The sequence below is a fragment of the Poecilia reticulata genome, linkage group LG6 (assembly GCF_000633615.1).
Source record: "Poecilia reticulata strain Guanapo linkage group LG6, Guppy_female_1.0+MT, whole genome shotgun sequence".
Lineage (NCBI taxonomy): Eukaryota > Metazoa > Chordata > Actinopteri > Cyprinodontiformes > Poeciliidae > Poecilia > Poecilia reticulata.
Window position 1 is genome coordinate 21,214,565 of NC_024336.1, and position 25,132 is coordinate 21,239,696.

Below are 25,132 nucleotides of genomic sequence, written 5' to 3' on the forward strand. Positions count from 1 at the left end.
AATGATCTGTGTTAACTTCTGTGCTTACATCTGGTTTCCTTGTCTCCTTGGAGTTTGTTTCAGATGCCCTGAAAATGCAGAATTATCAGTTTTGAATGTTTAAAAATAAAAACATGAAGGTTTGTCTCTTACTTTGTGAGTTGAATAATTATGCCTTTTCACAACTTCATCATTTAAATCAATGTTCTCCAATCCTGCACTCCTTGGTTCTCAGACCTGACTTTGTTTTTGTTTTGTGCTCTATGCACATTATACTCTATAATATTTAGAAACATCTCTATCTAGGATTACATGTATCGAGCAGAATCACACATACATATTTACATTGGTGTTTAAAGGAGCAGCCTGGTATTTTCTTGTTTCCTGATTAATTCCACTTTGCTGTCCAAAAATGCACAGATGGAGAGTTTAAAAACATCTGGCTTTGTTTGAGCAGCTGTTCATTTCCTTGTTTTGAGTTATAGTGGGTTTACTCTAAAAACTATATTGAAAATGTCAGCGAAATTCAGAGAATGGGTCATTCTGACACAGATGACGCTTCTGCAGGAAACATTCCGCAAACTTCTTTGAAAAACTGCACCCCCTGGTGGAAAGAAGCTGAATAAATCAACTAGTTTTAGACATCCAGAGACGTTTCATTCATGCAGGAAAGACTTCATCTAAAGCAGATTAAAATGTCTTTTTTGTCTTTTAGAGTTTCTTTCATGCCATTAAGATTTTTTTTCAATGCTGCATTAAATGAAATACTTAAAAAAGAGGCAAAACTAAAATAAAAGATTTGTCACTGATCTTTCCTGAAGGTCTATTGATGCCTTTTTCCAAAATGAATGGGACTGAAAACTGTTCCTGCCACAAATAGTTACACTGACATATGAGGATTAGTTAAATTCACTTTATTTATCAAATAACTGGAGAAACATGCACCATTATTCAATTCAGTTTGGTTCAAATTAGCTTTTTCATTTCTCTGATTCAAAACAAATGACCTCTCAAGGTATTTTACAAAGCCGTAATGTATAAAATACATTCGTTCAAATTCAAGCCGCATGCTTGAACAAGCATGTGGCGACAGTGGACAGGAGCATTAGTCTGAAATGAATAATCTGGCTCAGGGTCAGAGGTCATCCGCTGGGTTTTGAGAAGACCGGAATAATGATGAGAATTTTGATAAATGTTTGCATACATCTGAAACTACAATCTGTCCCTAAAGACAGATTGTAGACAAGGCCAATCTAAAGATAATCATTTCTTACTTTCATGATGTAAGTTTTGATCTTTGTAAAAGTTTCTAACATAAAAAAGCACATTTTCCAAATGTAAGAGCATTAATTTTAATTTCAGATATAGATATTAAAAAGTAAACCATCATTTTTCTTTATTTTCAGGACCCTGCAGGACTTATGAGGAACATGTGGTGTAATATTCAGCTTTAGAGGCGATTTCCTTTTGAAGTGACTCCACCGTCTGCAGCAGCTCGGCCACCTCCACTATTTTCTCCTCCTTCCTCTGGATCAGCAGCTGGATCTTCTGCTCCACGTCTGCCAGAAACAAACGTACAGGAAACATCAACTCAGCTCTGTCTAAAACATCTCGCAGAAACTACATTCAAACATTCAGAACCCAAACAGAAAAACATCAGGGTCATTCGGACTGCAGGGAGCAGCTTCCTTTTCTCACATGCAGGAATTAGGATATGGGCCAGAACGAAGAAAACGTTTTGGTTTTTTTTGAGGAAGAACCGTCTCACTGTCCTGCTCCGGGTGAAATTTTATAATTCGCCTAAATTACATAAACTGTTATTCTTGTGTCTTGGGTCTATTTCTTCTGCATTATTTCTTCTGTATCATCAACATTTACCAGAAAAAAACTAGTAGAAAACTAAAAAAGTTAAAAAAAAAAAAGGAAAGAAATATCCCTTGGTAACTGAGAACAAAAAGATCTAATTTTGCTCTTGTGAGTTGGAAAACATATTCAATCTAATGTTTTTTCAAGTAAAAGTAAATCTACATTTTACATCCGGTCCACCGGGGCCTGGTGCTTATCTCCACAGGTCAGGGTTCACCTGGACAGGTCACCAGTCCATCAACACGCTGAAGCTTTTTCCAAAGCAAACATCGAGACAGACTAACACTCCTTTCAGTGTTTAGGATTTCTTTTCTTCTGCACTTTCTGTAAAACTGATTTGCTGCCTAACATGTTCAGTGTAGCATTTGTAAGCTCATATTCTGTGCAGGACATTAATAATCCCACAGCAACTCTTAAGTCTGATGGTTATAACCTTCTATCTGTTGGAGTCTATCCTCCATTTGTCTCTGCATGTCTTCGGTCTCCTTCAGGATTTCCTGCAGTCGATCTGCGGCTTCGTCTTCAAGTGTTTTATTCAAGTGTTTCTGCTTTAAGAGCTCAAACTGCTCCTGAACTTCTTGCAGCTCCTGTTGGGAGAGAAAACATCTCAGAAATCTGGTCAAACCCAGCAGTAGCAGCTGCTGCTGGCAGTTTTCAGATTTTACCGCGTCATTAGAAACGTTGGTCAACGCTGACTCAGCAGTTTCTCTGGCCTCTTTGGCCATCTCTCTGTTCTGCTCCGTTTTATTTTTTAGAGCTTCAATCTCCTCCAGCAGACCTACAGGCTGGTTCATCAGCTTATCCTCGGTGCGGTTCAGTTTGTTTTCCGCCTGAAACATGGCAGAGAAACCATCAGTACCAGTCAGGCTGAGATGATTACTGTAAAAAAAAAAAATTGGAAGGTTTGAGCCTCACCTCTTGGATTCGGTCTTTGGCGCCGTCTCTGTCCTTATTTGCAACCTCCAGGTCGTCGTTGGCTTTGCTCTGAGCTGCGTCTGCAGCAATAATGTCACTGAGGATGTCTTTAACGTCGATGTTTTTAGTCTTCTCCCTGTTAAAATAAAAAATAAAATAAATGAATAAAAACGGTTTCTGAAAATAATCTCGTTTTCAGACACCAACTTGGCTTCTGTCGCTTTCTGCAGAAGCTCCTGAGCTGTTTTGGCTTCATCCTGCAGCTTCTTCAGGTCCCCCTGGAATTTGGTGGCACCGTTCAAAAGATTACTGATCTCATTGATCATCGATTGGATCTCAGCAGGTGATCGCGGCAGCTGGATCCTCAGGACAGCGTTGGCCATTTTCTCAATGTCACCTGGAGGAACCATTTCATCTGCCAGGAAGGAAACAGGCAGAGATGTTTCCCACAGCAAGATGCATCACTTTGGTACATTTTTAGAGGACGGCAGATCATTTAATGGTTGGATTATTTGGTCTCCTAAAAGAACTGACTTTATGCCTGTGAACACTGACCCATCAGATACTGTTTGACTCTCTGGAGCAGCTCTCTGGTTTTGTTTTTCTCTCTCTCCATTGATTCGGTGGTGGCACTGATTTGGCGCTGCAGGTCTTGGGCCTGGTCTTTGGCGTCCTGAGCCACTTGCTGGACATCACTGATCTGAAACGGTCAAAATAATAGAAACACCTCTTAAAACAGAATAATCCTCAGAGAAGACTCACTAACTTCTCTGTTTACCTGCAACAGATTTTTCAAAGTGTCGCTTCTAACCGGACTTGGTAAAAGTTCTGGTTTTGTGCTCAAGCTTTCCCGCCATCAGTTTTTCTTTTTCTGTTTCTATCAGCTCTGGGGACCTTAAAACTGTTTTTGTTATGGCAGAAAGTCTTTGCGCTCCAGAGGACGTAACCATTTTAACGAGGACTGGGGTGTTTGACTGGTGGAGACTAACAAGCAATTAAAATGCTGCTGGGTAAATCTGATCTTAAACTGTTCAGTTTGAGGGCAAGTCAATAACAACTTGAACCGTAGGCAGTTTTAAACTGGTTCCAACCTCAACACGGCAAGTTTTCCCATTCAGGATAATATTCCTGTCCAGTTTCCCACAAGTCAACCAAGTTGGGATTTTGCAGAACAACACTGATTCCTGAAAGACTTGGCTACAAGAATGCATTGAAATCAGTTTTTAAAATTCTTTAAAAAATGTTTTCAAATAGCCATGTCTATAACAAGAACAATATAAATCAATGCACTTAGACTTAATGCTTTAATGCTCTTAACCAAAAAATGTTAAATGTCATTTCAACATCTGCAGTACCAACCTAAATTAATACATTTTGTTTAAAATTAATAGTTTCTGATAAAATTTCTAAAATATTCTCAGAAGGCTGAGTTTACATCTGGAATAATATAAAGTTATGTGCACTTACCTGCATCGAATGCTTTTTTATTACATTTTTTTCTAATATAGAGCCACAAACAAAAGTCATTTTATTATAAAATTCCCACAGGAACCAGCTCAGTGGAGAAACCCTCCCAGTGTTCCCAGCGTAAACTTGCCTTTTTCTTCGACTCGTCCAGATTGGATGGGAATTTGATGAGTTGCTCTTTTACTTTCTCGGCCATCTCAGAGGCTTTCTGGGCGTCGGGAACAGCTCCGTCGCAGATCTGACCTTCAGGACATCCAGAGCAGTCCTCCGGATCCGGTCGCCCACAGATCTGAATCAGACCAAAACAAATTGCTCAGAGGAAACAGAAGATCATTCAGTTTCTTTATTCAAGTGTAATACCACCGATGAGCACTAGAGGGTTCTCCATTAGATAAATCACTTCTTCTTTCTGCAGAGTAGTCTTCACCTTTTGGTTGAGTTGGCGCATGTTAAGCTCCTTGACCTTCTTCCCCAGAGTTGCCAGGTCTCCTCCTCCGCTGCACATGCTCAGTTTGCGCTTAGTCTCCTGTCTGGTGTCCATAGAGTTCTCCACAGCTTTAATGGAGTTTCTCACCCGCTTTTCATCTGACATGAAGGTTTTGTGAAGCTTCTGGATCTCCTGCAGCATCTCTGCAACAGAGTGGAAACACAATAGAGATGATTATTTCTTATTAAAATTTTAAATATATATATATTAAGGTTTTGCTTTAAATCAGTAAATTCGATATTAAGTCAGAAAAAACAGGTGTTCTGTTTGGTTGAACTAAAGTTTGTTTCTGGCATTCATATAAAGCTAATCTTCATGTCTCACCTTCCACTGGCTGAGTTTCTTTCTTGTTTGGATCCTTGGTGAGTTTATCCTTCAGGTTTTTCAGCATCTTCTGAAACTCCACGTTAATGTTACTGATTTCATTGTTAAGGAGGACAGATGGGTCGATCAGAATTATGTTGGTGTCAACAGCATCTTTCAGCTTCCTGCAAAGAAAAGTCCTTCAAAATCATTGGTTTCTGCAAACAACATTTACCTCTAACAACCAGGAGCCAGATTATTTTTGATTCATCAAAATGTAAAATATGGATCTCACCTAATCTTCATGTAGAGTTTCTCTACCTTCTCCAGCTTTGGCAGAGAGAAACCAGTCATGTTACCAACGCTGTCCAGTCTGGAGTGCATCTCCAGCATCCGCTGCCAGTACTGACTGTGAGGGGGATGCTGGGTGTCGCCGTGGAGAGGGATGAAGGTCCTCATCCTTTGGGCGGCTCGCTGGACGTCAGTGACGTTTTCGGTCCACAGAACCATGCATTCATGGCATTTCTCGCAGGCAGGAAACTCTGAGCTGTAGCCTGGAGCGCACTCGTCACAGAGGATCCCGTTGACGCCAGTCCGACAGATGCACTCACCGGTTTCAGGGTCACACGACGGGCGCTGCGTTCCCTCAAGGTTACAGTCACAAGCTAAGAACAAGAAGTGATGAAATTAGGCAAAACAAACCTTAAATTAATGAAATAGATTAACGAATATATAGATAAAGCTTATGAAAAATTGCAGTAATCAAACAGTTTTTGTCCTTTTGGGTAAGCTGCAGTTAACAGCAATGCTTTGAGTCCTGATTTAAAGGAGCCAACACTTTCTGTGGATCTCAGGTTTTCAAGGAGTTATTTGGTTCTGGTAATGGACACATTGAGTGAACACGTCTGGGACGATCTGACGGATCAACATGGTTTATGTTTGACCAGAAACTCTGAATTTGAAAAGGTGTTTGGTGTCAAATGTTTGTGCAGTCAAAAAGTTTTGTAGCACAGTTGATTGATACCAAATTTGTTTGATTTTGTAAATGTGCATGTATGTGTGTGTGTTGAGTTTAAGAATAAAGTCATTGACTCATAGATAAAGCAGGAGACAGTCTCTGACAGATTAAGTGGTTCACTCACAGAAGCACTGCAGGTCTGGATTCCCAAAATGGTTTTCTCCACATTCGTCACACTGTGTTCCTCCAAACTCAGGACGACAGGGACACTGTCCCGACACCTGGACACATCACAACTTCAGCCAGCAGACTTTTCAAACAATCATCTGCTGCTGCATGGACCCTGGATAACCTCTGACCTCTTCATTCTGAGGAAGACCTGATCCCCTCTCACCTTGTCACAGACGTTAGAGACGGAGTTAGCCGGGTTGCAGCTGCAGGGCTGACACCCCGACGCTCCGTCCAGGTTCCAGAACCCATCCTCGCATTCATCACAGAGATCTCCCACCACCCCCGTCCTGCAGGGACACTGTCCTGTCGTCCTGTCGCAGAAGCAGGGGCTCTCCAGGGGACATAGAGTCGCCTTGGTCCCCCGGCGGTCACAGGAGCATTCTGGGAAACATCACCAAACATATGCCAGCAACCATGTGACTCATCTGCGACCATGTGAACCGGTCGCAACCATGTGACACCTTCCTCACTGGCCGCTTTACCTTTACAGTTATGTTGCAGGGCGTTGCCATAGTAACCAGGCTTGCAGAACTGGCACTGCGGACCCGTTGTGTAGTGAAGGCAGCGGAGACATTCTCCAGTTGTGCCGTCGCAGGCGTCGCTGTCGTCCGGGTCGATGTTGTTGTTGCAGGAGCACGCCTTGCAGGCAGCACCTGGCAATCTCAAGTCGCCGTAGAAACCCGGACTGCACCTGTCACATCGTTCACCTAAGAGGTCGAAGGTCAGAGGATCGGTCAGGTGAACTTTAATAATTGATTTACTTTTTCGTCGTGCAGTCTGGGAGTTTTTATTAGAATTTAACTTCAGTTCAAGAAAAATCTGTGCTCCTATGCTTATTTCTGGTTCCCTGGATTTAAACAGCAAACTAATAGCAACTAAGCTTTGGCTACACACCTGCAGCCAGGTGATCCGCAGACACAGCTCCTACCTGCGTGTCCCTCCCTGCAGGAGCAGCTCACACTGACAGACTGCGGGTCGTATCGACAGGAAGAGGCAAAGAACCGTCCGCTGCTCAGGATATCGGGGCACAGGCAGGGCTGACAGGGTTGCCTGGAGACCGGGTTACCATAGTAACCCTCCACACACCTACAGCAGCCACACACAGGTGGGTCAGAACCACATGACACCATCAGGAAGTGAGGTGATCTTACCTGAGGGGATAAAATAGCTGACGAAACGAGTTTAATAAAGAAAGGCTGAATATTCTGTAATCGGATCCAGAACCTTCAGTCCGACCTGTCACAGTGCGGCCCGCTGCTGTGTTCCCTGCAGTCCACACACTCTCCGGTCCGCCCATCGCAGGTTTCCGACAGGCCGTTGCAGTCACAGGGCTGACACAGCGGGAGCCCCCAGAATCCAGACTCGCATCGATCGCAGCGTCGACCCGATACCCGGGGGCGACACGCACACTGACCTCCGCTCGGATCGCATGCCTCCGACAGAGAGCCTTGAGGGTTGCACTCGCATCCTGCAACAGCATGAAGGATTCGCTGTAAGATGAAGCGCTCCTATGGCAGGGCTCTGACTGATGAAGAACTGTCTTCTTACGTTTACAGCCTTCAGGTCCAAAACCAAAGGTCAGAGGTGCGCAAGCGTCACAGCAACGTCCGATCACGCTGGGCTTACATTCACACGACCCGCCCAGCGTACTGCACCCCGATCCAAGAGAACCGTTGACGTTACACCTGCAGGCTGAAACCAGGAAGCACACAACATCAAACCAGGTTCAGGTGAGACTGTGTCTGACAGACGTCAGCTGCCTCCAGAGACACATTATTGCTAAAACTTCACCACATAAAACTCTGGACACATTCAATTAGTAAATTAGGCATATTAAGTTTATATTTATTGTCTGTAACAAACCTTATTTTATCATCTAACTGTAAATAAATTCAAGCAGCAAGTAGTTTCTACAAAGAACCAGCAGTTTATGAAGATGAAGATAATCTACAGACCACAAGGTTGAGTTCTTCATTTGAGATTATAAAGCTTTTTATCTGAACTCTATTCAGATAACACCTTTTAACACAATCAGAAGCTGGATCCAGAACTTCCAGCAGGTGGCAGTAAAACCCATAAATACATTTGTGTAAATTGTGACTGAAGTGCAGAAAGGTGGATCTTGTACCGGTTTGATTGGATGTTTTCTACAATTCAATAAAAAATTTAAAAAATAAAAATTTATATTGCTGTAACAAATTTTTACAGCATTATTGTCGTGTCTGATGGCTGTGGACAGGAAGGATCTCCTGTAGAGGTCTGATTAATGTGTATGTTATTAAAACATTTATAATAGCCTGTGGGTTTGCAGTAAGCGGCTCACCCACAGCTCCGTTGTGGATGCGCGCTGACAGACTCTTGATCAGTCCTTCGCAGATTTTTGGAAGTGACTCCTGAGAACCGAGATACACGTCCAATCCGACGCAGTGAGAGTGACTAAAAGAGTCGAAGTCACTCTGGGAGCAGAAGTCTTCTTGGACTGAATAGAAACTCTGAACCAGTCCCATCTAAAAAATAATAATAAAAAAAAAAGTTGACAGAAAAAACAACACCGAGCTTCATTTTAGTCAAACAGGCTTGTTTTCTTTTTTTACATTTGAGATGAAGATGATCTGGGTAATAATAAAATAATGTGATGACTATTCTCTTTGGTCTTATTAGGCCTGGTTTACAGGATTCGTGCTCTTTTTCTATTTAAACCATTCAGACTTTTCAGGAACCAGAGTGGGAACCAAAGTTAACAACCTTAAGGTTTTAGGAAATAAAAAAAATCTTATTGCTTATTGCTCTTTTTACTTTAGCTTATGTTTACTGAAAAGTTTTGATTGTTTTCCATATTCCTACACTACTTTATTTATCAATGCTGCTGTTCCTAAAGCTACTCTTTAAATACTTCCCTGTAGTTGTGCAGAAATGAGTTTTTAGATCATGACTTCCTCACCGAGTCGACCAGCAGAGGAGCGTTGTCTGATCTCTGCTGCCTGTCAAAGAAAATCACCACAGAGTATCGACCTCTGGCGTTCAGACACACCCGGGAATCCAGAATACCTAATCTGGAAAAAAAAACAAGCATGTAACATAAAAACAGCAGTAGTTAAAATGTCATGGCAAACGGTTGATGTCCATCCATTCATTTTCTTGCACCCTTGTCCCTTAGTGGGGTCAGGAGGGGTGCTGGTGCCCATCTCCAGCTAACATTTCGGGCGAGAGGCGGGGTTCACCTTGGACAGGTTGCCAGTCTGTCGCAGGGCAACACAGAGACACACAGGACAAACAACACACACTCACACCTAGGGGCAATTTGGAGAGGCCAATTAACCTGACAGTCATGTTTTTGGACTGTGGGAGGAAACCGGAGTACCCGGAGAAAACCCACACATGCACAGGGAGAACATGCAAACTCCATGCAGAACAACCCCAGGCTGGGAATCGAACCTAGAGCCTTCTTGCTGCAAGGCAACAGCTCTACCAACTGCGCCACTGTGCAGCCCAAGGTTGATGTCATATTCATTAAAATTCTTTTGTGTTAGAAAGTATGCCGCCTAGTGGACACCAAGGACATGAGAAAACAGGCTGAGAAGCAATGCAGCGCCCACATCACTTTTATTTGTGTGCTGCAATCAATAATAAAGTTTGTGCCATGTTCAAACTACAGTCATCTACTTACAAGTGCCAGAACAGTCTACAGAATATTTTCACTAGAGTCTTGGAGTTTATTAAGATGTTTTTTGGTGAATCTTAGATGGGATTTTGTGTTCGTTTAGGTCAGGAACTCTCCTATTTTGGCCCAGTTTCTTCTTATTGTTGAATCATGAACTTTAACTGATGTTGTTTTGGGATCATTTATGACTTTCTCAATGAGTCACCAATGCATAATTAATGATGCTACGATTCTCATGTATTTCTATTAGATTTGCTTTTGCCTGCTTTGTGTTGCCAGACAAGTTTTATTTAACTGGTTTCTACTGGTCTGAGCCAAGTTTGGCTAATAAAATTTAAAAGAAATGTGATCAATTGCTGCAAAAATTATTCTTTAACAATCATATTTTTCTGTCATTTTGTCATCCCAAAGTAAAAATTGAGTGGCTTCAGAGACACTGCATCACTTTTTTTTGGGAAAATTCAGAAAAGATCCGAAGAGAAACACTCAGCGGAGTCAGCCAGCCACTGTGGAGGACGTTAAACTGGGGCAACTGTTATCACTTTGCTACGTTTTAATGTAACGCTCTGCAGAAAGTGGTCAGCAGAAGAGTCATGTGGACTCCCAAGGTGAATTACCTATCGCTCACGAAGGCTGACTCACCTGGAGCTTCTGGGGAGGATCAGTGTCAGACTTCCTGTTGGAGGGTCGTTACTGCAGCCTCCATCGCCCGGTGACAGCGTGATGACGTTCACTCTCGCCACCCAATCGGAGACAGACTGCAGAGGGAGATGACTGGAGTTTAATCCCGGGAGAAAAACCTCCTGGATGAAACTCCAACACAATGCCTCATTTCTCGTTTCAAAATATGAGAATAATTAACTCAAGTGTCTCACATTGATCATGGTTATGTCTACGTTTTTTTTTTTTGTCATATATCAAAGTAAAAATAAAGAAATAAAATCTGTAAAGCTGTCTATTTTTAAGAGTTCATAAACAAAACCCTGAAGTTCTCCTTGCCTCAGATTCATAGCGGATCACCAGCTGGTACTCCATTGATGTTGGAAGGTTGTCCACAGTGAATCTAAGCCCCGCCCCCTCTGTCACTCTGACCAATCCCAGACCAGTTCCTGACTGCTCAGGTGAGCCCTGGTGGGGAAGGATCTGCAGGGGCCCCCGGTTCGGAGGGCTGGTGTTCTGCTGCAGGACCAACAGAAAACATCTGACTTGATGAAAGAATCACATTCAGTTCTATTTCAGAGACAAACAGGAAATGAACCAAAGCCATACCTGTCTCCTCTGACGGGCAAGATGACGAGGCCTCCGGATCAAAATCACTTTTCCATCGGAGAGCTGGAAGTCATAGCCCTGACTTCTGAAATACTGCTCACATGGAGGCAAAAGGCCGGGATTCACCTAAAAACATGAAGAGTGAGAAAGAGTGTTTGTAAACAGGATTTTAAACACAATTAAGATGTTAAGACAGGGTTGGTGAGTAAATTAAAACATTTAAACAGCTTTCTGAGGAAATTTTTGGAGACAGGAGGGTGGTTTCTACTAAAATTTTAACCCATCCATACATCCTTACCCACTAAACCTTGCATGGTCTCTGGAGGCAGGTTAAGACACTGAACATACAAGATAAACAACCACGCAGAGAGATGTTAGCTGGATTTGAACCCAGGACTGCTAGCTACAAGGCTAACAGCTAGCAGCTGTGTCGTTGCCATGGTAAAATATTTCTCCGTAACAACACTGTTCTGTCTCAGTTCAATGGATCACCGAGGTTTGGACTCCTTAGCAGGATCAGTGGCTCCGTCAAGATAACATAATGCGTAGTTTGGGATTTTCAGCATCTGGCTCGGATTCAGATCCAGATGCTAAAAATCAGTCCCTGGTTCTGATGGCTTAACTGAACCAGATAGTTTTCCATTCAGTGATGATACACACCAGTGGAGAGGAAGAGGGAAAGGCAGGGAGAGGAGCAGGAGGAGAAGGGGAGGAAGTCCCTCCTGTCAGCTGTGCAGCGAGCTCCGCCTCATACAGGAAGTAGATGAGCGAAGGCAGGAAGTAACCAGGTGCAGGATCAGAGCAGCGCCGGCCCACCATGTTGGGTAAACAGGAACACTGTCCGTCCTCTGGAGAACACCTGAACAAACCCAAAGTACATCACAAACTTTATACTTTATATTCTTTCAGAGTAGATTTAACTCCTTCAGAGTGGGTCACATTTTGTTATTCAGATGACAACTAGTGACTGGATTCAGTTTTATGAAAGCATTAAATCACTTGAACATACAGAGTCAAAAGTAAGAGAAAACTCCTACATGTTGCTGCTGGCTCCGCCAACATCACAGTCACAGGGTGAACATTTGAACACGGAGTTTCCCAAACCCCAGAAACCTGCCTGGAAACAAAACTATTAAACCTCAAAACATGACTTAATATGGAAGATCTGTAAACAAACTTTAACCCACCACACAATGATCACACAGTGGCCCGGTGGCCATTGGCTCACATCTACAGCTCCCTGTAAGTGGATCACATGGTCCAACACTTCCCAAACCGTGACACCTGCAGACTGAAAACAGCATAACGTCAGATCAAAGCTGCACAGAAGTAGCACAAAGAGCAGGATGTTGTCTCATCTGGCCTATCTGCTATCTTAAATGGTTAAAAAATAGTTGTTGCCCAACTATATGAGCATCTATAATGTAACCTGACCTCATCATGTCACTGAAACACAAATAATATTCCCATATGCTAAGATAAATAGTAAGTGGGCTGAATTTATATCACACTTTTCTAGCAATACTGACCACTTAAAGCACCTTACATGATACACAAGTTGGTAGGCAACCTAAGGTTACGCGCCTTGTCCGAGGGCACATTGACATGTTACAGCATGCTACAAACAATGTGCGGTTTGGAAACCAAAATCCTGGAGAGATTAAAGAAGTTTTATTGACAATTTAAAGAACCAGCTCCCAGCAGAGGCGATCCTAGCCTGTTTGGTGTCCTGGGCAAACCACCTTTCTGGCGCAGCCCACAAACTAAAATGTAACTGAATCTGAATCTGCCTCTATGATTGTATCGATCTGACAAGTATAGCCTTGAAATTATTATTCTTACTTGATAAATTATGAATAAAGAGATCTGAAAGGAGGTAAAAACAGGTGCACTGGTACCTTCACACCCAGCCGGGTTGTCCGATCTCAAATCGAAGAAGTCATGTTTGCAGCGATCGCAGCGTTGACCCTCCACGTTTTCCTTACAGAAACACCGACCGCTTGAAGCATCACACAAGCCGCCGCTGTGGGAGCCGGCGGGGTCGCAGTCACACGCTGCAACAAGAACGTCACTCCATGATGCTCAGACGCAGACGTGATGCTGCTGGAAGCTACAGAAACATCAGTGATCTCTGGCCTGTGAGACATCTGAGAATCAGAACTTAAATCAAAGAGAAAAACCGAGTTTGACTCATTCATGAAGCACCAATTTGAAAAGTAAAAATCTGACAATGCTGATCATCGGTCATCATCTCAAATCAAGATCAGAGCTGTCCAAGTCCATGCATCTTTTCTCCGATATATCTGAATCAAATGGTGTCATCACCAGGCATCTGCAGAGTTTAGTGACTGAATGCTGATGAGGGAGTTCAGCCATTTTATTCAGCCATTTTGTTCAAGTGTGTTGGAAAACAAATGCATTTAAAAACTGCAGGACAGCAGCGTTTTAGGCCTGAACTTGGGCACCCTGTTTTAGATGCCTCCATCCTCCAATAATCTTTATTCAAATGGATGAGTTATTAATTTGATCCTGAAGAGAGGTACCAGGGGAACGTATCAACTTTGCACCGATCCCTGGGGGCCCACTTAGATAGAAGAACTGGAAAGTGCAAGCCATAACCATTACCGATCTTTTAAAAAGCTGGAACAGCAGCTTTTATTTGCACTGAAGTGAAGCATCAGAACCATTACTCCCACCTGCATTGCCTGGTTTGATGCTGTACTGTAAAAGCAGTGAGTATGAATAAGTTGCACATGATGAAGCATACGTATGCAGGCGTGGGGGTCCTCCAGCGCCCTCTGCGGGTCCTGATACATTAAAGGTCGACAGCGCTCGCACTGAGGCCCCGTCCTGTCATGGCGGCAGTCGTCACACACGCCGCCACTCGCACCTCCGGTCTCTTCGTAGCGAGCAGCATCAAAGTGACATGAGTCTGAGTGACCGTGACAGTTACACCCTAAAAGACAAACAAGGTCACAGACATGGAGGTGAAACCTGAAACAACTCAGGCATCATAAATGTGAAGGTTTAGAAGCACAAACAATCTATATGTCTGTTTTTAATCCAGAGTAAAATTATAGTTGATTCATTTGTGTGGAAACAAAAGAGGAAATTAATAAAAATGTACTCCTGCAGATGTTGGGTGTAGTTTCTCCTCCAGGCTTCCAGGGGGAGTCATTGTGGAACGGCTGACATCTCTCACAGTTCTCCCCAGCTGTGTTGTGCTCACAGACACATCGACCGTGAACCTGGAAGAAAAAGAAGAAGAAGAAGAAGAAAAAGAAGAAGAAGGGTAAAAAAAGGAATAAACATCAGAATAGACATCAGCAAAACAATTTAAACAATTTAAACTGATTTAATGATAAACAAATTTAATGTCAAAGTTTCGGTGTGTACCATGCCGGGCTGGGTGAAGACGTCCCCACGTCCTCCGTCCACAGGGACACAGCGCTTGGCATGTCCGTTACAGAAGCAGCTTCCCTGAACCACCATGCTGTGAAGCGAGTAATAATATTTCTCCTGAGGATTTCTGCGTCTGCGAGCCAGCAGCGTGTCACCAAGTGTGAAGAGGCGGGTGAAGTTCACGCGGATATTCGTCAAGGTGATGAGCTCTGAGAATAATTAAGACATGTATAAGCGAATATATAAAAAGTTAGATTTAATAAATTGGAATATGTGTTCCAGTGAGATTAAAAGTACCTTTTGGGAAAAAAAACCCAAAAACTTTTCCATTGTCTCACCTTGAATGTTTGGAGCATATGGGTCATCTATTTCAAAGACAGGATCCAGAGCTTTTAGCACCACCTGGTGGACAAACATACCAGGTTACAGATTTATCTAAATGTCAATTCTGATATTAAATCAGACACATTTTTCCTGTATTATGTCATATGTGGCAGAATATTTAGTGCCAGAATATTTAGTGCTCACAAAAAACGAGGGATATTTGACTTTCGAGTGAAATTTCAGGCTGAACCTAAAATGCACAAACCTTTACAGATGGACTTAATGTGAACTTTTCTAAAAGTTTGAATGTCCAAATTGTTCAATGTCTCAATAGTTTTTGCACAACTTGCGGTTCTTTTAGTGGCTAAATTCACAAGAGGTTTGATTCCTGAATTAACAAAAAAGATCTATTGGTGTAAAACAATCTTTATTATCACGCTGTTCATATTTTGACAGCATGAGACGAAGATGACGGCTAGAAACCGATCAACAGTATCTCACCATTGCGAAATTTCAAACAGGATGCTCTCAGATAAAAATGGCCGCTGAGTTTAGAGCCACAGTCATCGGCTGGTATCACAAATATTCAGAGACAGATTCCAAGCCTGCTTGTTTAGAGCTGCTTTTGATTAATGTCAACTAAAACATTATAAACTGAAGTCTTTTTTTCAACTTGTCGTTGCTTTAAACCTTACCTTGCCACTGCAGTGTGATGGTTTTTCCTTGTTTTATTTTCCTTCTAATCCTGTAACGAACTTGGAAATGGCTTGCTGCTCAAAATATGTGATAAAAATTAAACTATCTTGGCTTGACTTGTGTTGACGGGTAAAAAAGTCATATTTAAGGTTTGGACCATTGAAAGGACAAGAGTCTATGTTAACATTCAAAACCAAAAACAATAGTGTCAAACTAAAAAATACTCTTGTCCAAGCAGAGACATTTCTTCCCACCTTACAAGTTTGTACCCCAATGTTTTTTTTTTTATTCCATGAACGGAGCAAATAGGTTGGTGGATGTGTGTTTAAACGTGATACCTACCTCTCCACCTGAGGACGGTTCTGGTCCAGAGTATCTGCTGTCACAGACAACGTCGTCAATGAAGCTGGCAGGTTCAGCAGGAACTGAAGGAAAATGAAGGGAACAATCGTCTGCAAAGTAGCGAAAAACTTTCCAGCTCTGTCCAAAATCCTTCGAACGCTCCACCAGCATGGCTGCAGGCCTGAAGCTCTGCAGGAAGACAGAGGGGACACATTCACATCCTGTCAAGCAAATCAGACCCGGGGGCTCATGCAGCGCTGCCAACTGAACCATGTCCAACATCGCATTGTCTGACCAGAGGATAAAGTTAAGGATGACCAAGCCTGTTCTTGTTCATGGCCTGTTCTTTGTAGGAATTAAAATCTAGATTTAAAACTGACTGAGTTAGCTAGATCTACTTTCAGCATCAGAGTCAGTGGAGCAGCGTCACTGGTTAGCAATAAGGCCGACAGCTCAAATCTCAGCTACCCTGGGTACGCCAGTCCCATCCAGCCTAACACCTCTGCAGTCCTGCTTCTTATATTGCTGTTGATAATCCAACAGGGCAATACTAATCTGAATGAAAAGACTTATGTCTCCCCACTTCACATCACCTTCTCAGTTCTTATCAGAACAAACATTTTTTCACATAAAACTGTTCATTCCGTTCAGCGGAGGTGTCTCCTACGTGTGAAAGCACATTTTAAAAATCATCTGACTTAACAGCCTGGCGGGAGAAGAACATTATAAGTGAGTGTCTTTAGCTGTTTACCTTGAAGGTGAGGACCAGGTGGCTGAACTGGAAGACAGTCTCCAGGTCCAACTGGATGCTGACTTGATGAACTCCTGCAAACAACAGAAAGCTTCTTACGTTTTATTCTGTCATGAATAATGACGCGCTGTGACGGGACGGTTTCCAGCTCACCGTTCTCAGACTGCCACCACTTCAGTCGTCTGTCGGAGTCGAACGTTGTGATGACGTTCTCGATACGATGGCTCTGTAGGTTGCCTTGGGGACTAAACGGCAGCCGGGAGTCACACGTGAAACATTTTTTCTCCCCCTGATGAATCAATAATAATTTTAAATTAGTCATTCATCCTAATCAATAATCAGCGGTTTACTAATAAGTGCTGAAAGGTTGGGGTTTGTGTCTAACGAGCAACATAAAGAGGCTATAGGTGTAAAGACGTGACACTGACGGGTGTCTGATTTATGGACGAGCCTGGAGGCTAGAGTTCTTGGCCCATCTCCTTTTTACAGCATTAAGTATTTCCAACCTAAGCCATGACAGAAGAGGAGAAAGGAAAATGCATTAATGGGGAGAGGAGTTGGAAAAGTTCCTCAGGCTGAAGAGTGTCAGAACGTAAAGTGACAAATCAAGACTTGTTTCGGTATGAAAGTCAGAGAATGGGGGGAGAAAAAAATGAGTTCAGCAGCAGCTTATTCAAATCCACAAAACCTGCACAGTCCCACATATCGTCACACATTATTACCTCAGCATAAACAAATGTTAGAACAAGATAACCCACAGAAACAACTTGAGCTTCAGCCAATGGAAACATCTTTATTGTCTGTTTCACAGATCCCCGTTTGTCAAAAGATTGACTCCGGCTGATGGTGTGTGTGTGTGCGTGTGTGTGCGTGTGCGTGTGTGTGTGTGTGCGCATGCGTGCATGTGTGTGTGAGCGCTGCCTCTAACCTCCAGGTATCCAACGATGCAGTAGTTCTGGGGTCCGTCCACGCCGCAGGTGGACGAGGCTGAGAGCTGCGCTCCCCGTCCCACCATCAGGTCACCAAGCTGGGGGTGACAGGAGCCGCCAGGGCACTGGTCCTGGAGGTCTTGGGGTTTTACTGCCGAGAGACAGACTGCAGGGACAGATGAGCCACAGTGAGTGAATCCATTATTTCATGAGGAACTCAGTTTAACTTCAGCTTAGTTCCTCCTCCATGAAGAGACCATTAAGAACATTTCTTCAGTCAGGGATGTGATGAGAAAAACTCACCAAAAACAAAGATGAGGATCATGATGAGACATCTGGTGGATTCTAGTTTCTGGTGGACTGCAGTTGATTCCTATTCTGTTGGTGTAGAAAAAGCACATTTATCTCAATGTGTAGATGATGTGTAAACCAGAATTGCATGCAACTTCACAATGGATTAAACAAAATTAAACAGAATCCCTCGGGGAAGGAATGTAAAAGCATGGACAACACAGAACCTCAACGACTACAATAATTAAAGTCATAATTGTATAATTTACCGTCTCCTAGGGCGTTGTGTGCTGGATAAAATCTCACTGAACGAACAAGAAACAAACTTTTAGGCCTGTCGCAATAAATAAATTAATCGCCATAATAAATTAAAAAAAGCTCGATAATTTCCACTTTAATGATTTAGTTTTTTTTTTTTTGTCGCTCTCTTTCTGCCAAAAATGGGATGACAAAATCTTTTTTGTTTACAGATATTTCATAATTAATTCATTTGTTGCTTCTGTTGTTGTGTCAATTTGTTTTGGAAATTTAAAAGGTCTTCCAGTTCTAGTGTTAGATGTTAATTAGAATTTAAAGTTAGTCATCTTTGAGAGTGTATTCTCGCATTATTATGTCATTACAATTACATTACTTGAAAATGGTCTCAAAATGGCAATATTTGTTTATCTCAATAACTTCTAGGACAATTTATCTTCCAGTAAAATTTGTTACTGCGACACGCAAACTGTACAGCTTGGAAAGATATAATCAACATGCCAATTAAGCATTTGCAAAGTTTGTAACTTTTGACTCCAATCTCACATTTAAGTAAAATGTTGAGTAAATTTAAACCTTTAATATTTCATTTGACTTTGAAGTCTAGACATGCTAACAGTGATATTTGCACAGATGACGTTCTGTCTTATAAACTGGTCACAAACCACAGGAAGCGTGTTAGGACTCACCGAGTCTCTCTTTAAACACTGTTTGACAGGAAACATTTTAATTTCCATAATTGCAATTGTCAGTAATCACAGCATTTTGAAAGCACCAGACATTTATTGTTGTATGCTTTATTAAGCGTTTAAATGCACTTGATTTTGTTATTTTCTTTTTTTAATCAACCAAACGTCAACAACACAATAAAACCAGAGGCTCACCTTGTGTTTTAACTAGTCTGCTATATGTGGGTCTGTATCAGTTTTTAAGGTGTAAAATTTCATATATGAAACTGCTGAGGAGGATTTGGTGAATGTTTATGTGAGGTGTAAATGTAAATGTGTTTCTACCTTTGGACAACTGTCATCTAAATTTTAGAATACAAACTTTGAGGCAGTGCAGCTCATCTCAAATCAAAGCCCCAGTAAACCCAGACAGGCGAGAGCTAGTGGAACAGCCAAGTAAAATAAACTAAAAATAAAAGTACAGAGCAATACATAACCCTGAACTGAAGCTTTATAGAAACCGTCTGAACCCAGCCAAGAGATAATTGCAACAACCAAAGCAGTTATAACCCACAGACCACGACACGATGTGGTTCAGCCACTCCTAATAATGAAACATGTTTATTCCTCCGGCTGACGCTGAACTCCAACTCGGTTCTTGTGGTTTGATGGGAGAAACGTTCTGAGAGCTGGAGCCCAGCTGCAGGACTCTGGATGATAGAAACGTGTTTATCCAGCAGTGAACCGTGCGCCCTGAAGGGACTGGTGAACTTTAACTGGAATGTTTGGGCCTCTCCAAAAACTGACTGAACTGTACAGCATTTCCTGCTGTAACACTGCAGCAACACACACTCACACACACACAAGCACACACACAGCAGATTCACTGGAAATGGAGGACAGCGGACCAGCAGAACCAGCATCTCCAAGTATGTGGCATGTGGATCTTTTTGCTGCAGTAAATCTATCCTCAGCCACTGCGATGTTCTTGTTGACTCCGTCTGCAGCTCAGAACTAAAATCTCAATTCTTTAATCATTACACAGCAGATTTAAGGTCTGGCTCAAATAAACTAAAGACCTTTATATTAAAAACATAGGAAAAGTTAATACAAATCTACAACAACCTGATTGTTCAGAACATTTAAGCACCAGGTTTTTAAGGAGACAGGACATTTTTATTTGTACAGATTTCTTTAATATCAACAGGATTCACTTTTAGATTTGTTTTAATTACAATTTAAAAGTATTCTGTCAACAGTGGTGGACTTGTGACCTGTCCAAGGTGTAAACACCCCAGAAGCCCTTCAAGAAAGGTGGATTTAGGTGATGGATGGATGAATGAATGTCATTTGTTAAAATTGCTCTGTTAAGAAGTCATTCGTCTCTCACACACTCAGAAGAAGCTTTCAGTCCCTGTTCTTCGGTCGGGACCCCACCCACTGTTTCTGCACCTCCATGAAAAAGATACTCTAAGATCATCTCACCATTTGCATGCAGAGTTCTCTGGACTCCTGATGAACAACACAACAAATACCTGCTGGATCGGAAACACTGCAAGCCTGACCATCCAGGATGTTTATTTTTATTCTCTGGAGACAAAAATGTTGATCTGCAGTGATGAACAGCTCTGATACCATCGGTAGCAGCAAGTCTGAATGGCTCATTCCTGGTCAGCAAAGTCTGATTGGTTGTTTCTCTAACGATATTATTAACTTTATGATTACCGAAAGACAGAATATAGGGAAGAGAAAATACGCTGGATTCAAAAAGCGGATCACGTTCAAGAAAGATCCGACCAAAGCAACCGGAAAGAGAACTCCCGGGAGCAGACCCAAACTGGGATGTTTTTAAACTTACATCTTCGTAGGTAACCTAATTTAAGTAAAAATAACTGGGTTTTGGCAAGAGCGATAATTGAATCACAACCCTTTACAACGAGAAAAACACAAAACTCAGACAGATTGAGAGTTAAGCATCTGATCATCACGATCAGACAAGCAAGTCTGAGTCTGTTGTTGATATTAAAATCTGACTTATTTCAATTTCAGGAAACTCAGATTTTGCAGCTGCAAACTTTCACCCAGCATTAACGTTAAAACAAAACAACAACAACAAAAAAATGCTAAAAACATGGCTTAGGAAAGAGAAAGAAATAAAACAAAATGAAACATCTATAGAACTGAGGGAACGTGTCTCTGCAGATAATTGGGATTTATTCTGACAGACAGCTCAGGTCTAATTTTACTCTTCAGATATTAGCCCGAGGAATCCTCTGAACTAAACGTCAATAAAACATGGTTTTCCTTTTAGCTCTCAGGAATCTGCAGACGGATTTAATGAGGAATGTGAGATTATTCTGTAAAAACTGTGGAGCAGAAAGTGGGTCTTGGGTATAATAATAAGCACGTGCAATTTCATAAGTAACGACGCTGCATTTAGGTGCATATTTGAGGTTTCTGTCACGATGCAAAGTGTTGGCTGCAGCGCAGAGGAATAAATCACTTTGATATTCATGAAACAGAACGAGAAGATCTGCTGGAGATCAGAGACAGAGAACGAGTCGTGTGGCTGCTTTAAAACAAGATGGAACATCAGAGATAAGGTCCTGTTTCTTTTCCTGCCACTAATGTTTCAGCTCCCAGACGTTGTCAGGTCATGTCTGTTTTTTTATACGCAGTTTTCAAGGAGTGGGAAGGGGGTGAAAACCATACAGTTGAAAATTTCAAAAGCTGTATGAAGAAATGATCCTGCCATTTCTCCTGGTGTTTGAGAGAAAATGATGAATTCAGGTGAAACTTCACTGAGATTTGCACCGTCTCTGTGCTGTAGCTAGTGCAGAGCGGAAAAAAGGAGATTAGAGTTAGTATAAAGTCATTAAGCTGTGAAATGTATTTAGATGTTTCACTGCAGCTGTTGGATGCAAATGTAAAAATTACACACATATGCCAAAAAAATCTGCCAGTTTAATTTGAAAACCGGGACAAGACACATTTAAACCAACGCATTTTAAAATAATTACGTGAGAAACCATTTAAAATGTGTTTACCCAATTAAAAGAGGACAACTAAAAACTGTAAAATGAGACGTAACACCACAACGAGGCAGCGTTTAATTAATTTAACTTCATTCATAATGTTTTCAGATTTCAGAAATTCAAACTTCACTGCGACTTTCATTCCTGACATGTTCATCTTCCGTTGAAAAACATTTTAAAATATTTTTTATCTTTCTTTCTGGCGTCCTGAAACCAAACCGAAGCTCAAAGCAAACAATGATTTTCAGCGAATCTGACAGCGTGTTAAGCCCCAGCACTCCGTGTGCGTCATGTTATTACATGCACAAGTTCTTCGGGATAGTGGATCTTTTGTCATTTGGTTTATTTATGGAGAAGTCAGCATGGCAATGGATGAGTTAAATTTACCAAAGAGTGGCCTTCATGCAGCTTTTTTCATTTACATTTCAAAATAAAACATAATTTCAACCCAAACACACAAACTTGATAAATTAGTTTCTTGTAAAATTTCTTCGGTTGGTTTTCAGAAAATCATTTATTTTTTTTGCTGACACAAAGAAGCTGCACAGAATAAAAACCTGAAAAATCGATTCATCGCAAACTCCGTTACTTCAGCAGAAGTCATTTATGATAATTGTAAACATCTAAATTTAATTTAAAAAATGAACTGTTCAACAGGGGATTAACTGCACCCATCTGACAGAATTAGTCCAGTTTTATTTTCCTTTAGTCTGAATTATAACAACATGAACTTCAGTCCCATCAAAGACATTTGGTGTGCTACAGGGAGAGAAAGCGGACCTACCTGCTTGAGCTGCCATCCAAACGAATGAGCACACCTGGGCAGGTAACAGCACACCTGAGACACTTGCTGCCCGAGGCTGAAGCTGTCAAGGGATGGAGAGAAAAATCACTGGGAGGAACATCCAGAATAAAACTAACTAAATTATCCAACCTCTCTGATGACGTTGCACCTACAAGAGTAAGATTGTACAGAGTAGTGCTTGGGGGAGGGGCTTCAGGAGCAGCATATTGGGCCAATGGAGCCCTCAGGTTACCTATTGTCAGTCCCGGTTCTCCGCCCAAAATTACAGTAATGGATATCTTTAACACGCGTGTGTGTTTGAGCCAGGATGTTCAGAGAAGAGACACAGTGACACGTTATGTTTCAGATTTAGCTGCTCTGCAGACGAGGATCTGATAACACAGGAGAAATTCATCCTGAACTCATGAAAGGCAGATCTCCAGACGGTGTAAAGGAGCAAGTTCTCTCTGGAGACCATAAGGAGGCTCTCTTGGAGACAAGAAGGAGGCTCCAGAGTGTCATAAAAGAGCCCAGTTTACACTCACAACTTTGTAAAGGAGTCCATTTCTGGAGAATGTTAAGCTTTGGGATGCCATGAAGGTGCCCTCTTATGGGGGGTAAATAGGTTGAAAAGCAGGTCTCTTGAAGGCAAGAAGGATTTCCCTGAATGTCATAATAAATCCCACTGTGGAGGTCGTAAAGTTACCATCCACATGGTGTAAAGAAGCCTCCTTTCAAAAAGAAAGTACCAGAAGTTATCAAGGAGTCATATTGAAGGCCATGTAGGAAGTTGTCAGGGTATCAAAATAAATAAAAGAAAAAACAAATCCCCCAACACAGGGCCTAAATGTAAGCTCAGGACAGCTGATGATGAGGACTTGGTTGTCAGAGAGGATGAACAACGATCCATCAGAGCGAGAACATTTCAGAAGAACAGTATATTTAAATTATCATCCTGAATCAAATATCTTCATGATTTTTACTCTCCTGTTCAGAGAATACAGCAGTGGTTACAATAAAGCTCCTGTTGATGATTCCAGCGTCTGAGTTTGTTGTTACTGACTGAAATTAGATTATGTCGGTGCTTTGGAGGCTGTCAGTGTTTCTGGCCTTTATTATTTCTGCTGTCTGTGTGCTCAGTGTGAGGTAAACGTTTTCACCACTGATGTCATCACAGCTTCACCTTCTTTCTGTAATTTTCTCAGTGTGAGTCCTACTTAAAAGTAGGAAACAGGTAAGCTGTTTAGCCATAGAGCATACTGCTGGTGTGGATGAAAGCCGCTGCCGAAGGCCTCCCACCGTCATTGTTAACCCCCTCAAAGAGGCTTTGTGTGGGACACACAACCACATGCTGAGTCTGCACTGACACACAAAGCAATTGATGTCGCTCAGGTGTATAAAGGTTGTGAAGTCACACAGGTATGATTGCACTGGGCCTCCTCCAGCTCCACGCCAACAACATGTCCACCACAAACATGAACATGATGAGCAGGGTAAGTCCCCGCAGGTGTTTCAAGTTTCAAAGTCAAACAAAAAATATTAACAGGGACGTTCAGTCATGAATTTCTTTTAATTAGTGGAAAATTATTTAAAATGTCCTCTATAAATGGTTCCTACCTGACAGAAAAGAAAGAAAGAAATATTGCCGTCTCTGTACTAAGAAATGTGATTGAGCGTAATGCCAGGTTTGTGTCATTAGTTATAAAAGTACAAATGAAATGAATACAGACCAAGATGTTCAGAGCAAACCTGCAGTAAATCTGTGTGGACAACTTGATTTCAGCAACCTAAGCAAGTTCTCAAAGCATAAAAAAAGCCACATATTTACTTTCTTTGTTGAACTTCTTTCTTCTTAGGTCATCTTCTACGAGGACAGGAACTTCCAGGGGCGTTCCTATGACTGCAGCAGCGACTGCGCTGACATGTCCTCCTACCTGAGCAGGTGTCACTCCTGCAGGGTGGAGAGAGGCTGCTTCATGGTCTACGACCGCACCAACTACATGGGCAACCAGTACTTCATGAGAAGGGGAGAATATCCCGACTACATGAGCACGATGGGAATGAGCGACTGCATCAGGTCCTGCCGCATGATCCCCATGGTAACTGCATTTTACATCACCACACAACCTGTCGTGAAGGAACTGAATCACTGTACGCTGACATATAGTCGGTGTCAGTCAGGACACAATCTGAAGTTTGTCTTCTTTATTGAAAAGTTTTGAAGATTACAATCAGAGCTCCATTCAGGCAGACTTGAAATCTCTTATGGTGGTTTGATAGCTGAGTGTTATGTGTGGTCCTAAAATACACGATAAATAACAATGTAAAACAAGTAAACTCTTAAAGCAAAAGTTCCTTACATATATTAGCTAAATTAGAATATTCAAATTAATTTGTTCTTAAAAATTAGACAGACCTACCAACATTAACTATCGGTTGCTTTACAAACTGAGCTGCTAGAGACTCAGCAATTATGCTGTCAATTAACAGTGAATATACAGGTACATTAAATATGAATT

At 41.9% G+C, this 25,132-nt stretch overlaps 2 protein-coding genes across 3 annotated transcripts in view; one reads left to right on the forward strand and one right to left on the reverse strand.

Annotated features, from left to right (window-relative positions):
* Nucleotides 1-887: 887 nt before the first annotated feature.
* lamb4 (laminin, beta 4) lies at nucleotides 888-22,805 on the reverse strand. Of its 2 annotated transcripts, none has more exons than XM_008411809.2 (35): nucleotides 22,614-22,805; nucleotides 17,884-17,958; nucleotides 17,580-17,746; nucleotides 16,805-16,940; nucleotides 16,652-16,725; nucleotides 15,901-16,089; nucleotides 14,877-14,940; nucleotides 14,533-14,747; nucleotides 14,264-14,384; nucleotides 13,904-14,092; nucleotides 13,035-13,190; nucleotides 12,324-12,427; nucleotides 12,174-12,253; nucleotides 11,797-11,995; nucleotides 11,137-11,262; nucleotides 10,867-11,043; nucleotides 10,510-10,625; nucleotides 9,148-9,259; nucleotides 8,530-8,713; nucleotides 7,755-7,898; nucleotides 7,443-7,674; nucleotides 7,135-7,292; nucleotides 6,689-6,913; nucleotides 6,370-6,587; nucleotides 6,160-6,256; nucleotides 5,313-5,682; nucleotides 5,039-5,202; nucleotides 4,655-4,857; nucleotides 4,358-4,516; nucleotides 3,316-3,460; nucleotides 2,968-3,175; nucleotides 2,761-2,896; nucleotides 2,511-2,675; nucleotides 2,279-2,432; nucleotides 888-1,538 (listed from the first exon to the last, which is right to left on the reverse strand). In XM_008411809.2, the coding sequence occupies exons 2-35, from the start codon at nucleotides 17,903-17,905 to the stop codon at nucleotides 1,399-1,401; spliced, it is 5,349 nt and encodes a 1,782-aa protein (XP_008410031.1). In that variant the 5' UTR covers nucleotides 17,906-17,958; nucleotides 22,614-22,805; the 3' UTR covers nucleotides 888-1,398. The 2 variants fall into 2 exon arrangements, with proteins under 2 accessions (XP_008410031.1, XP_008410030.1); XM_008411808.2 differs by having other exon boundaries at nucleotides 10,867-11,046.
* Nucleotides 22,806-24,000: 1,195 nt separating this feature from the next.
* LOC103466313 (gamma-crystallin M3-like) overlaps nucleotides 24,001-25,132 on the forward strand; it is a 2,557-nt gene continuing 1,425 nt past the window's right edge. Inside the window, exons 1-2 of the mRNA XM_008411811.2 lie at nucleotides 24,001-24,106; nucleotides 24,470-24,712. Coding sequence (XP_008410033.1) covers nucleotides 24,035-24,106; nucleotides 24,470-24,712 — 315 coding nt within the window. The 5' untranslated portion in view covers nucleotides 24,001-24,034. The remainder of the gene's footprint in view (nucleotides 24,107-24,469; nucleotides 24,713-25,132) is intronic.